At 38.5% G+C, this 14,971-nt stretch overlaps 1 protein-coding gene across 1 annotated transcript; it reads left to right on the top strand.

Annotated features, from left to right (window-relative positions):
* The first annotated feature begins 1,028 nt into the window (after positions 1–1,028).
* LOC122645230 lies at positions 1,029–3,284 on the top strand. Its single transcript, XM_043838559.1, has one exon. The coding sequence runs from the start codon at positions 1,098–1,100 to the stop codon at positions 3,282–3,284; it is 2,187 nt and encodes a 728-aa protein (XP_043694494.1). The 5' UTR covers positions 1,029–1,097.
* The last annotated feature ends 11,687 nt before the right edge of the window (positions 3,285–14,971 follow it).

A 14,971-nucleotide genomic window follows, 5' to 3' on the forward strand; every position in this document is an offset into this window, starting at 1 on the left:
GGTCCTTAATCAGCATTAAACTGTCGGATTTCGAGTGTGTTTGTACATTCAGTCCTAATTGATGGATCTATCGGGTTAATCAGGTTGGACTGACATCAACCGATTAATAAACAGTCAATTGGATTTCAAATATATTCGGCTAGTCTCGGTCAGGCCTACCGGTTGAGACCTGAAAGACCTGAAAATGACATCCATTTTTTTTTTTTTTTAATGGAATTAAGGGGTGAGAGGTTAAATATAATATGAGAGAAAGCTGGGTATGCTAGCGGTATACCGTAATCAAGCACATTATGTTTTTTAATACATTATATCCCTCTCCCATATAATATATTAGGGAAAACTTATATCATTTCCTACAACTTCTCACATAATGATTTTTTATTCATTTTTTCAAAAGAGAAAAAATAATTAAAAAAATTCATATGTGAGAAGGCACCTTAATCTCAAAATACTTTTCCCAATATATTATTACCAAACAGGGGGAAAAATAGTTAAATATAATACATGTTTCTGTATTTAAAAAATGGGAAAAAGTTCTCTGTCCATGAGTCTATCTCTCTCCTCCCCATGTGAAAAAACACCTCAGCCCACTTGTTTTAAAGAAGAGAGAGATAGACACATGGGAGTGCTGGCGTAGGCCACACTCCCGTACAGAAAACTGCTAAAAAAAGAAATGGCAGATAGTGGATTTAGAGGGTTTTTTTTTTTGGTTGTTAGTAATGAGATCTTCTGCCTAGTGGGTTATGACTCCCTACCAAAAGTTTATAAAGTTGATTATGGCTGGCTGAGACTTATTTACTTGATTGACATCACAGTATCTTGGACTAGATTCCAAGCTAAGAAGATTTCTTCAACATGCTCTTATTGACATCTATTGACATCCTTTGCTACTTGGACAAGATCTTATCCACGTGGGGAAAATTAGAAATAAATGAAAGAATTGGAATGCTTAAATAACTAGATTCAATGGTGAAAATGACATTAACCAATTATACTTTTTTAAGTTCTGAATTCAGAGATGGAAAATTTTCGGTTCCACAACAATCCAAACCCCACTGCTAGTTCTGCAAACAAGAACTGGTAAGGGTGGAGGAGAAATGAGTAAGCATGGGTGCAACCCTGATGGGTCTTTGAATGCAGCAAGTTTTGCCAAACCAATGCCAGCAATGGGTGTTTATGTTGCAGGAGCTTCCCTCATATGCTTTCTCTCCATGTTTATTGATCTCATTACAGGGTTCCGTCGTGGAAGCTTTCATTGCAGACTTTTCTCCCTCAACTCCATGACTCTAACTCTTCTCTCTGTAGCCACAAAATTGGCTGCTGACCTGAATTCTCCTATGCCTAGCAATCTAGACCAGTTGTCCAAGCTCACTGGCTCTGTTTTCATCTGCACAGCAATGGCTAATTTTATGCCTTCTTTAGCTACCATGAGTGACTCAGAGATCTTCTCCAACATTGTCTCTTTGGTTATCTTCGTCGTCACTGTCATTGTTGACATCTGTATTCAGATGGGTACAGGTGTGATTTATGTATTTTTGCCTGAACACATAATTGTCATGTCTTTGATGCTGCTCTTACTGCTTCTGTTCTGTTTGTCAAGTTTGGCTGTTCCAGCCACAAGGCAGGTCTTGGATAGACAATATAGAGTCAAATTGAAGGATATTGATGAGCCTGAGAAATGGAAACATGACTTTGGGTATCTGAAAGCAGAAATGGAGAAGTTATGGGCTATGGTTCATGCAAGTAGTCCTCAGCAAGTCTTTGGGAGTTTCGCAATTTGCACTGCAGCTGGTTTTCTCAATTTCCTTGCTGTTGTCATTTTAGTGGTGGCGGCGGTTAGGTCTTTCGTTCCTGGGGCTCTAAGCTTCTGCAAGGGAAACTCTGATTATGGGTGGTGGTCTATCAGTACCGTTTTTGGTTCTCAATGCCTTGCTGTGTTTGTGGGTAGTTCTGCTCCTCTTCTTAGGTGGATGATTGTTGTCAAGCCAGTTTGTGAGAGGTGTTGGAAAACACTCGTCTGCAGCTTTAACATGAATTTTCTGGACATCTTTAAAGGTTTGAAGGACCATATTCTTAAGCTTTTTCATTTGTTCAAGAATCCAAGTCTTAGTGTTCTTACTGAACAAGGAAAGGATGATGATTGGATTAGAAAATTAGCAATCTATCTACCAGTTAAATATGTTGTTATATACTTGTTTAACTTCCGAGAAACGCTGCTGTTACCAAGCGTAACGTTCTTTCTAAGACATTACCCTCCTTTGGTGAATTCAATATTGAAGGAAGGGGAAAGAGAATCAGTCTCTGCTAACTTTCAACATGGTCATTCAGAATGTGAGAGAATGATCAATGGGGGCATTAAGAATCATCCATGCCATCTGATCAAGCTTTTACAGAAAAGATCTAATGCTTACAATTCAGTTGGTTTGTTCAAGGGAGTTCTTGAGTTTGACAGCTACCTTGTTCCTCCTATTAGAACTTCAGATTGTGAAATACCTGCACCTCCCAATTGTTGGACTATGCCTGTTGTGATCCTCACAAGCATTGCCAACTCACTTGGTCATTCGAACAAAGAGAGAATGAAATCGTTGATAGATACAGTGAGGGAAGGCTTGAGGTTCACCAAATTCATTGAGGACAATTTGGAGGACAAAAGTTTGATCAGTGTAAGGGATGCAGCAGAATTTTTATGGGTAGGCATGGATTATTGTACTTTCTTTATCGATATTAATCTTCATAAAGATCTATCTTCAAGTCAGGGTTTTTCTATGAGTAGTTCCCCTGAAGAGATACTGAAGAAACTCGCAAATGCTGGAAAGGGATGTGTTTTGAGATCCAAGGAAAAGCTCTTGGGAGTCCCTCATGTTCTATGGCCTATAGAAGTAATTATTGGTTACAATCTGTATAGAGTCTGTGAAAGCATTCTTCTTGATGAAGAAAAGTATCAAACAATTGACAAACTGTTTGATTGGATAGAGCATACAATTGCAGATCTGCTAGGTGCTTGTCTTCCCAATCTTCCACATGCTCTATACGCAGAATGTGCTTTAACTAATATAGTTGAGGCAGAGGAAAGATTTAAAAAGGCAGCATATGTTCTTGGTCAATTCCAAGAAATTATACAAATTCTTCGAGCCATGAATTTTCCTGAACTTGATCATGATGAATCGGCCTACTTGGAGAACTGGCGCTCAGTGAAACAATTTAAAGACCCTAAATTTCAAGATTGTGCTTCTTCTCCATGCAACCACTTGTCCAGTCCTACCTCAGGCCCTGATCTTGTTTAAGGTCATATCTACATTGTTGAAATGGTTGTCCTTTTTGTAAATGATGTACACAAAAATCTAGTTGTGCTGGCCATAGGAGAACAATTTTTGTAGTTAAGACTAACTTTGGGCTTGCTTCCAGAGTTCGTTTGTTGATAATATAATCAAAAACTAGAGATTCATACACACATATTTGCATTGTAAAAATTTTACCTTCCAAAGTGAATATGTTATTGCTGCAAGAAACTTTTTGATGGTAAGAACACAGAATTCCTAAATCTTTAAGGTTGCAAGATCAAATAGAAGTGCAAAGAAATCTATACTCTTTTGAATTCAGGTAGATTCTGTTTTTTGTACCAAATAATATTGGTAGGAACAGTGAAATTAATGTCATTTTAAATGGTGTAACGAGAGTGGATTTGGGCCTGGGCCTAATTTCATGTGACCTTTTCTATATAGATAGAGGGAGAGTTGGTAACCCAATTAAATTAATTCACACCAACATTTTTGCACCCCAAAACCAGTATTTCTCTTTCTGTATTATCATTCAGATCTGTTGAGCACCGTTATAACAAACACCAAAGAAACATGAACAAAAACGAAACAGAGGAAAGTTGATACACAGATTTTAACATGGTTCATACACCAATGCGATGTGCAAATCCATGGGCGGAGATGGAGATGTTCCACTATGTAATCAAAGAAAATACAATGGAGATCTCTCAATTAAGAACACCCAAAAATGGTAGCAAGAATTCTCACCCAAAAATCCTAACTCGAAAATCCTCAAATCTCACGCCTTTTCACTTACTTACACAACAAGACGTTAAAACATATAAATACTCCTCTAAACGGGTTGATCCATCGGGTTGGATCACAATATACCGTGGGGGCTTTGCCCCCCACCCCCTTTGCACCCCTAAACGAAGGAAGAGTCCTGAAGACTTGTCCAAGTTAGTTTGGGATGGTACATAAATCCTGACAAGAACTTCTTTATCTTCTTTCTCTTCTTTCCTCCCACTTGTATTGATAGGCATGCAATGCTAATATAGCCCTGGAAGACTTGGAAGTATCCAAGTAAGTTTGGGATGGTACATAATTAAGTCTTGACAAGAACTTCTAACACTACCTACCTAAGGGTGTGCATAATTGTTACCATCATTAAAGGGGATGACTTTGAGCTTTTTCCTCCCAAAGGTAGAAAAGAAGAGAGAGTTGATAAGAATGAAATGCTAATCTAGTCCTGGAAGACTTGGGAAGTCTCCAAGTCTTGGATGGTACCCGACAGTAGTAGCAGTAGTGGAGAAATCTTAATCAAACCCATTAGACATATGCTATAATGGATGGATGATACGTTAGCTGTGTAACTGAGCTCCATTGGAAATCCATCCAATGTGATGGGAATGCCCATTGGCCGGCAAAGACCTTCCAGCCCATTCATGGATAGGCTGAAAATAGTCATGTTGGTATATGACAGCTGTCTCTTGGTTAGTTACAGCATTTGTTGCTGCTAGAGGGCCATTTTTTTTAAGGTTTTAGCTCAAGAAGCTAAAGCCAGTGGATAGACTATATAGTATGCAAGTGATACAGCAAGTTGAGCTTAAGCCATACTATAAACTAAGAATTTACAAAATTTCCTTGCCTTTTATGTTTGATCACATCTGAACTAATGTTCTACCCCAAAACAAATAAAAAAAGGGCTCATGTTCTCTGTGCCGCAGCGTAGGCTGCGCCCAGACACATGGGCCTGCTACTCAAGGGGCAGGGTGGTCATTGCACACACCCCCATGTGTCTGGGCGCCACCTGCACCCCGGCACAGAGAACATTCTCTCGGAAAAAAAAAAACATCTGAACCAATGAGAGGGATTAAACTTGGGCTGGCCATGGCCAGATCAATGCAACCCTAGATTTAACCTGAATCACCAGGCCCTACAAAGGCCTAAAGAATTTTGGGCCAGGTCCAGCCTTAGCATGATGGTCCTGCCTTGCCCAAGTCCGAACTCTATTTTCAGTGTATAGGTTAACAACTGAATTGCTCAGTATTTCATCAAAAAAAAAACGAGGGAAAATTTCACGGACATCCCCTATAAGTTTATCGTATATCCCAGGCACTCTAAAATCTATCAAAATATCAACCTTCCCCCTGACGTTAAGTACAGTTAGCACCCAAAGTTGAAATGTTCATTTTTATTTAAATAATAACCTCTCATTCCATCTTCTTCCCTCTTCTTCCCTATTCTTTCCAAGGATCGGCTTAGGGTTTCCAGGGAGACAACCGTCAGCTCAATGAAGAAATCGCAGGTCACAAGGGGTGGTCGTCCCTAGAGAAGATGATCGGCTTAAACCAAAGTTGTTTGATACACAGAAGGAATAGAGAGCAGGGGAAGGAGAACCCCGAGAGGAAATGCAGATCGGAACCTGAATAGGAAAATCTGATTTGACCTTGGAACAACGGAGAATAATTGTGTTACTAAGAGCTACCATCCCTCGGTTACTCTACTTCTTGGTGTCAGTTCCCATAAATGAGCGTGTAGTGCATGTTTTTTGGGAGCTACAACACATCCATACAAGTCTTTAACTCTTCGGGTTTACTGAATCTAATCTATCTAATGGAAAAGGAAGATAATCAGAATTCGGGGCTTTAGAAGCAAATTGGTCTTATTGATTGTAGGGGAAGGGCATTCGGTTGTAAATTAAGTCATTCATTCCTGTAGATTTTGGGTCCTTTAAACTCTCAGAATTCACAGGAGATTCAATTCAAATAAGAGACGGTTGCGTTGTGGATTAGTCGTAGTTCTCGCAGGTTACGAGCTTGCTATATTGATAATATATACAATGTGAACACTAGCAAGTAGGAAAGCAACTTGAGTGGGTCTGGATTGGGAAATTGAGCCCAAGCAAGTTGGAAGTCCAGTCTGATTCTGTTCCAAATTTGAGCCCACATTCGACTGAACTGGGCTTATTTTACTTGAGTGTCCATCTTGTTCTGTCCCCATTGAGTTTAGCCTAGTGGAAAAGTAAAATCAAATAAATAAAAGGAGCGCTGTACTCTGTGCCGCAGCGCAGGCTACACCTAGACACATCAGGATAGGCACAATGACCAACCTGCCCCTGCACAGGCTGCCCATGTGCCTGAGTGCAACCTACGCTGCGGCATAGAGAACATTCAATGCTTCCCAAATTCAAGGCATATCAAAATCCAAATCCCATGAACACTTGTAAAGTTTTCTTTGATGCCAACCACTTGTAATATCTTAAATATATTGTCATGGTCTGTCAAAAATGGTGGGCTCTGAAATTTTTCTTGCTTCAGATACATAAAAAAAATGGGTAAAGTACACGTACCCCCTATAATACTCCTAATATTCTTCGTACCCCCTAAGCAGCTCAATATCTCAAGTGCCATCGTTCAATATTCCACGTACCACCTTTACTGTACACCCCAAATGCCAGATAGGTCCAATCAGTTAAATACCACCGTTAGATGCCAAAATTTTGACCATTTTACCCTTTGCTCCATTTTCGTAAGTCTGTCAAAAATGGTGGGCTCTGAAATTTTTCTTGCTTCTGATACATAAAAAAATGGATAAAATACACGTAACCCCAATAATGCACCCAATATTCCTCGTACCCCCCTAAGCAGCTCAATATCTCACGTGCCACCCTTCAATATTCCACGTACCACCCCTGCTTTACACCCCAAATGCCAGATAGGTCCAATCCGTTAAATAACACTGTTAGATGCCAAAATTTTGACCATTTTACCCTTTGATCTATTTTCTTAAATCTGAAAAGACTTAATTACCCTCACTTATTTGTTGTCCTAAACTAATTGAAAATGACCATTTTATCCTTTATTTTATTTTTATAAATGAAAAGACCTAATTGCCCTCATTTATGTATTACCCTAACCTAATTTGAAAAGACTATTTTACCCCTAAATATTTGTTCCTAGAAACCCCACAATGCCCTCATCTTCCCCAAATCAACTCACTTAGAGCGCCTCCGTGCTTAGAGAAAGCTGCTGCTCCGACAAAGCGTCCAACTCCCTGCTCTGGCGACTTCCTTCCTTCTCCGGCTATACGTATTGGCATATAGCTGAACCGGCACGGTAACTCCCCAATAATCCTTCGGAATTCTCCCCTTGGCGAACTCTATAAGCTCCAACAGAGAGTCACCGGAACTGTGCGGATTTGCCGAGAATGCTGATAAACCTGGATTAATCCTAAACGACGACAATCCTTCCTTTTTTTATTATTCTACTTCAATCTGTTTCCTGTTGATCCTTGTGGATAAAACCTAAGATTCGCCGTTGACGAGCTTTATCTTATTCCATTTTCTTTCATTATTTACTCCTGCAGTTCTGTGACGTACAAACCGTAATTCACTGCTTACACTTTTTTATGACTATTTATCTAATGATAGTTAAAACTCCTGGATTTCTGTTTTTGTTTTAAAAAGCAAGGACTATCTAATTGAAGAAAAAATTTCAGTTATTTTGATGAAATAGCTGCTCCTTTCTTGCAGAATTTCATACTTGTTTCAATGAAACTTGAATCTGACTCTTAAAACTTAGTTAAATGATGCTCAATTCTATACCCTGCCGGGTCCAATCTATCAGAGCATTCTGTTTCTAAAGGTTTGATTGATATTTTAGGCTAAATTTGTAAAGGAATTGAAAGAAACATCTTCATCAGAATCGCAAACAAGCACTCCTGAGGTGGGTTTCCATCAGAAGAGCGGACTCTTGAAGCCGAGGGTTATAAGAGGTGACACACTGGAACATAAAGGGGAGAAGCTCCGGCCACCCACCATCAGGAACGATACCTGAAGCAAGCTCGGAGACTGTATCGCAGAGCTTTTTGGATATCGTCTTGGCACCTTCTTGTTGAACGCAAGCAAGAAGGTGAGTTTTGAGAGCCGATTGCGTAGAAGGAGAAAGGCGAGGCCAGATGTAAGAATCATCATGGGTGAGCTGCTTACGAAGGAGAATCGCCAACATGGCCCGTAGCTCGACGAGAGGAGACGACTGAAGAACATGAGCGAAGCTTGAGAGACAATTGATTCTGTTTGCAGAGATTAAATAACGCCTCGGCCTGCGATCGCTGTTCGTTCCCAGATGACATGAGATGGGAAATCAGGGTTTCGAATGGAGCCATATCGGGGCTGTTTGAGTTAAAATAATACCGCAAGCGTACGGGCCAATTGTAGCTACGGGTCGAACACGAGGAGATATACGCCACTCTATTTAATTAACTTAAAAGTAATGCAAAGTGAACCAAATTAAAGTGTTAAATTAAACTAATTAAACTAATGAAAATTAATGCATCCTAACTCATAAGCATCTAACAAAATTAAGGGATTAAATTGGCATCCTAACACATGAGCATCTAACCTATCAAACTAACGTAAATTGGAAGGAATAACAAAAACGCAGCCACACTTCATAATCACATAAAAAGAAATAAGGGAATAAAAGTGCATCCACATACCACAACCATATAAAAAAAATAAAAGAAATAGAGGGAGAAGAAGAAGAAGATAGAGAGAGATAGAGGAGAGGGAGAATGAGATTGAGAGTTTAGAGAGTAAAACCTTGATGTGTTTACATGAATGTAATTGAAAAGCTTGAATACTTCATAAACTTACCTTGGCCTCCTCTTCTAAATCTTCAAGTCTTGTCATCAACTTAAGAACTTAGACTAGAAGGCTTAAAACCTAAACTAGAATTAAGAAATTACAACCCAATTGAAGACTTAAATTGAAATTAAAGCATAAACTAAACCTATTACAACCATTAAATGAAAATCAAAAAGCAAACTAGAACTTAGAAAAGCCAAAAATCACAACTTAGAAGGAGAAGAAGAAAAGAAATTTTACTAAGTGAATGAACTAAAAATTACACTAAAAACTGAATTAAAATTGAACTAGAAACTAACTAAAAACTGAACTAAAAAGCTAACTTCTTACAACCCAAAGGGCAAGGGGTATTTATAGGGGGAAGAGAAGAGAAGGGAGAAGAGGGAAGTGTAGGAGAAATATTCCCTAAGAAAGAGAATATTCTCTTCTCCTTCCTCTTTTACAATGCCTTGAATCCTAAGAAAAAGAAAAAATAGAAAGAAGAAGAAGAAGATTGTTTACATAGGCCTTCTATTTCAGAAAAATAAACTTCCAATTCTAACAAGTGCTTCCTTTTCTTTGTAGATATCTTCTCCAAGCAATAAAATCAAAGCATCTTTGATTTTTCAACTTTCCATAGGTGAGAATGTCTTTCAAAATAAGTCTATCCCAAGTAGAATTTCAGAAGTGCCCTTGAGAAGTTGGAGGAGAGAGAGAGTAAGGGTGATGACTAGGATTCCTTCAAGAATAAATAAAATACCCATTCTGTCCTTCAGAAAACGTGGAGCATGGGGTGCTTATATAAGCCTCACCATTGTGTTCCTTGCGAAAAATCACCCAAAATAGACCCAAATTTCGTCCAATTTCGAGTTCGGGAGCCCAAGATATCTCAAGTTGAAGTTGGACTGTCCAGAGCCCTCCAAATGGAATCTTTCGGGTACAAGAATGTAACTTCTAATAATTCTGTTAAGGCCCCTGCAATCTGAACTTTCGCTTCACTTTGTCCCCAGCCGACTGTCAATAATTACAAATAAACCCCTATAGACCATTTTCGTGCTTCGTTACGGAAACGGCCGTAACTTCTTCGTTTCAACTCGGAATCATGTGCCGTTTAAACCGTTGCGAAGCTGACTCGATGGGCTACGCATCCAAGCCATTAACACCTTTAAACCCCTTAAAAACATTTTCTTAGCATCATCTCCTCCATTTTCACAAGAATTCACCTAAAACCTGAAAAGCATAAGAAAACACCGAGTAACTTTGTCCAATATGGTAAAATGTATGCTTTATGCCTTAAGATTTCACACATAAATGTGCTCATCAGATTCCCCCACACTTGAACGTTACTTGTCCTCAAGTAAAGCAAAAGAAAAACTAATCTAGAATGCAGAAAATCCTAACTCACTTTCGTAGGAATCACGGTTGCACTTAGCATGTGCAACAAGCCTTTGAACCCCTAGGTTACCCCTAGTGGACGAGTTGTGTATCGTGGGTGTTTGTAGTGAATATACACCCAAAATTCAATTGTAAATGAATGCTGCAAATTTTAATCATAGCATAAGTAGGAAGTGTACTTAATCCCAAAAAGTGTTCAACTAAAGATCAAGGAGCCAAAGGTTCCCCCACACTTGAATTTTATCACCCCACATCAATTCAAGTAACAAGTATGCAACAAGTTCAAGGGATCTCCTCATATTTTCTGAACACTACTCACCTTCAAGTAAACCCCCCATAACATCGATGGAACCAAAGACTTAGGCATTGAGTATTGTTGACCATACTTTTTTTTTTTTCCAGGCATTAAGGCAAAAGTTTTTTTCTTTCTCAACCACAAACTCTATTTCTACTCCACTACTGTTCTCTGAATGATATGGTGGAGCATACACAAGACACCCAAATACTTGATAGCTTCGCTTTTTGCATATATCCATAAGACATTGAGACATTGATGCAAGAGTTTTTTTATTTTTTTTTTAGTTTCTTTCCAAGGAATTTCGATCAAGTCACCCTGTTTCATGAGGCACAGTGCCCTGTCTAGTCCCAAGGAATTCCACTTTCTTTTCTGTTCCTTGCTTTTTCTTTTTTCTCATTCACTTCCACTTTCATGCCTTGCCTTGCCACAAACAAATTGGTCTCAACTACTAGCCAAAAGATCAAAGGGTCCATAAAACACATAGAGGAATCTAGCCATCAAATGAAATAATGCTCATATTTTTCAATTCAATCCCTTTCACCGGAACAAACCAATTACCATCCTTGAAAAGAGATTTTTTATTATTTCGCATGCTAGGACACCTAATTCCCTCTTTCTCTCGCTTTGCAATCAAAGAGACATATGCACAAAACCAAACTATTGTAACAATCAAAATTCATCAATTAAGCCCAACATCCCCCCCACACTTAATTCATGCAGTGTCCTCAATGCATGCATAAAAGAAAGAATAAGGACAAGGGAGGAGATGAAGGGGTTTACCGGATATAATCAACAAAGAGGATCATGAAGAGTCATGAGCTCTACAAAAAGTGCTAGGAGCAAGAATGTAAATCTCAATCCATGGCCGGTAAATGGAGAAATAGCTTGACCCGGAAAACACTCGACTATGAATTTTAGTAAAGCGAGAAATAATATGGAAGTTAAGCACAACCGAGAAATATCCAATAGAAAAATCTATCCTCATGGGACAGTGGAAAATGAAGGCATTAAAACTCAGGCCATAAATTCTTCCCTTCTCTCCCATTTGCAATGTAGAACACCTATCATTCTTTAAAAAACCAATCAAAAACGGATCACAATAAGCATAAAAAGGATTATGAATAACCTCATCTAAATAATCATAAAAAATTGGAGGCTTACTCAAATCAATCCTAGCAATACAACTATCCGCTCTTTGCATAACTTGGTTTGCCAAATAAGGATCATGGAAATATGCTTGAAAGGCATTATGACTAACATTGTCCTCCTCAATAAAATCGTCAAACCTAGGAGGTTTGGACAAATCAACATGTGAGATAATGGAATCCTCAAAATGACAATTATCTAAGTTTTCCAAAGAGAGAGGGGGAGATCGAATTTCCTGGCTTTCTATGTTATCATGAAAATCTGATTCTAAATCAATAAATTCACTAGGCTCACTAAAATCAGAAATTTCAGGCAAAAGGTGGACTTCCCCAGGTAGCTCATCAAACCTCGCTTCACTAATATCTTGAGGAGACTCAATCTCAACAAATAAATCATCATGAAAAGCAGCTTGTTGGGAATGACGCTCATTAACCTTAAACTGGGGTGGTGGACTTTCAATATCATTAAACTGGAGATGGGGCGGTTCAGGCTAACTAGGTAATGTACCCATTTCCTCCTCTTGCACCATGGTTATCAGTTGAGAGAGTTGCTTCTCCATGGTATTTTGGCTTGTTGTGAGAAGGTCTATGTATTTCTCAAGCTCATTCAGTCTGGCCTCCTCACCCATGTTTTGAAACTCAAGGGGTTGGTGATATGGTTTAAGGAGAGGTGGCCCATTGAGATTTAATGGAGGGTTGGGCATTGGAGGACCAAACTGACCATGATATTGGAAATTGGGTGGTCCAGCTTGGTTATTCCATTGATCCCACAAAAAATTGGGATGATCACTCCACCCCTGATTGTAAGTGCCAAAAGAATTGTATTGAAATTGAGGACGCACATTCTCATCACCATAGCTACCCCCATAAAGATTAGGGCATCCTTCCATAACATGGATTGTCTGGGGAAGTGACCAATCAAAATTTCCCGAAAGCCCATAGTTGGGTTGGGGAGCAAAATTGTATTGGGGTGATGCAAAATTGTTCTCTATCTCACTACTTTAGGCTTCCCTAACCTGTTTAAACATTTCCTCCAAAATCATGGTTGCCTTAGCATAGGTCCATCTTTCCCCCAAAGTCTTATATGGAAGTGTATCTCCCATTATTCTAAATTAACCACCTATCCAAAATTGAGGTCTCCCATAAAAAAAAAGTTTAAAGAAAAATAAAAGACTAGAAAAAAAATACTAAAAACAAGAGGGAGCTCAAGGTAGATAATGCATCTATCCCTCGGAAATCGAAACAATGGTTCCAAAGTCGTAAGGTTGCCATATAGGTTGATGAAGGGAACCCGTATAGTCTTCACGAGCCACCTACGGGCGACTCCAAATGGATTCTGATGTAGGGTGGAGGACTACTATACGTTTATGTTTCCAAAACTCTCACTATGTTGCTTTCCTGTTATCAAGAGTGGTCACCTCCAAAGATAAGTCACATGCCAATCCAAACCACCCAACGAATCAAGGGGCACCAAGATTGGCTGGGTTTGGGCATATGAAGGACTTTAGATTGGGCGCACACTATTTGAAATAGAAGAGTAACAAGAAGAGGTTTTCAAAAAAATTTTTTTTTAAAAAAAAAAAAAAAAGAGGAGAAAGAGAAGAAACTAAAGCACTTCGAATTACTTAAAAATCAAAAAAATAAAGTGGTCAATAATCTCCCCGGCAACGGCGCCAAAAACTTGTTTGAGTTAAAATAATATCGCAAGCATACGGGTCAATCGTAGCTACGGGTCGAACACGAGGAGATATACGCCACTCTATTTAATTAACTTAAAAGTAATGCAAAGTGAACCAAATTAAAGTGTTAAATTAAACTAATTAAACTAATGAAAATTAATGCATCCTAACTCATAAGCATCTAACAAAATTAAGGGATTAAATTGGCATCCTAACACATGAGCATCTAACCTATCAAACTAACGTAAATTGGAAGGAATAACAAAAACGCAGTCATACTTCATAATCACATAAAAAGAAATAAGGGAATAAAAGTGCATCCACATACCACAACCATATAAAAAAAATAAAAGAAATAGAGGGAGAAGAAGAAGAAGATAGAGAGAGATAGAGGAGAGGGAGAATGAGATTGAGAGTTTAGATAGTAAAACCTTGATGTGCTTACATGAATGTAATTGAAAAGCTTGAATACTTCATAAACTTACCTTGGCCTCCTCTTCTAAATCTTCAAGTCTTGTCATCAACTTAAGAACTTAGACTAGAAGGCTTAAAACCTAAACTAGAATTAAGAAATTACAACCCAATTGAAGACTTAAATTGAAATTAAAGCATAAACTAAACCTATTACAACCATTAAATGAAAATCAAAAAGCAAACTAGAACTTAGAAAAGCCAAAAATCACAACTTAGAAGGAGAAGAAGAAAAGAAATTTTACTAAGTGAATGAACTAAAAATTACACTAAAAACTGAATTAAAATTGAACTAGAAACTAACTAAAAACTGAACTAAAAAACTAACTTCTTACAACTCAAAGGGCAAGGGGTATTTATAGGGGGAAGAGAAGAGAAGGGAGAAGAGGGAAGTGTAGGAGAAATATTCCTTAAGAAAAGAGAATATTCTCTTCTCCTTCCTCTTTTACAATGCATTGAATCCTAAGAAAAAAGAAAAAAATAGAAAGAAGAAGAAGAGAAGATTGTTTACATAGACCTTCTATTTCTAGAAAAATAAACTTCCAATTCTAACAAATGCTTCCTTTTCTTTGTAGATATCTTCTCCAAGCAATAAAATCAAAGATTTCAACTTTCCATAGGTGAGAATGTCTTTCAAAATAAGTCTATCCCAAGTAGAATTTCAGAAGTGCCCTTGAGAAGTTGGAGGAGAGAGAGAGTAAGGGTGATGACTAGGATTCCTTCAAGAATAAATAAAATACCCATTCTGTCCTTCAGAAAACGTGGAGCATGGGGTGCTTATATAAGCCTCACCATTGTGTTCTTTGCGAAAAATCACCCAAAATAGACCCAAATTTCGTCCAATTTCGAGTTCGGGAGCCCAAGATATCTCAAGTTGAAGTTGGACTGTCCAGAGCCCTCCAAATGGAATCTTTCGGGTACAAGAATGTAACTTCTAATAATTCTGTTAAGGCCCCTGTAATCTGAACTTTCGCTTCACTTTGTCCCCAGCCGACTGTCAATAATTACAAATAAACCCCTATAGACCATTTTCGGGTAGCCGTTAAACGGCCGTAACTTCTTCGTTTCAACTCGGAATCATGTGCCGTTTAAACCGTTGC

Source organism: Telopea speciosissima, chromosome 11, assembly GCF_018873765.1.
Source record: "Telopea speciosissima isolate NSW1024214 ecotype Mountain lineage chromosome 11, Tspe_v1, whole genome shotgun sequence".
Lineage (NCBI taxonomy): Eukaryota > Viridiplantae > Streptophyta > Magnoliopsida > Proteales > Proteaceae > Telopea > Telopea speciosissima.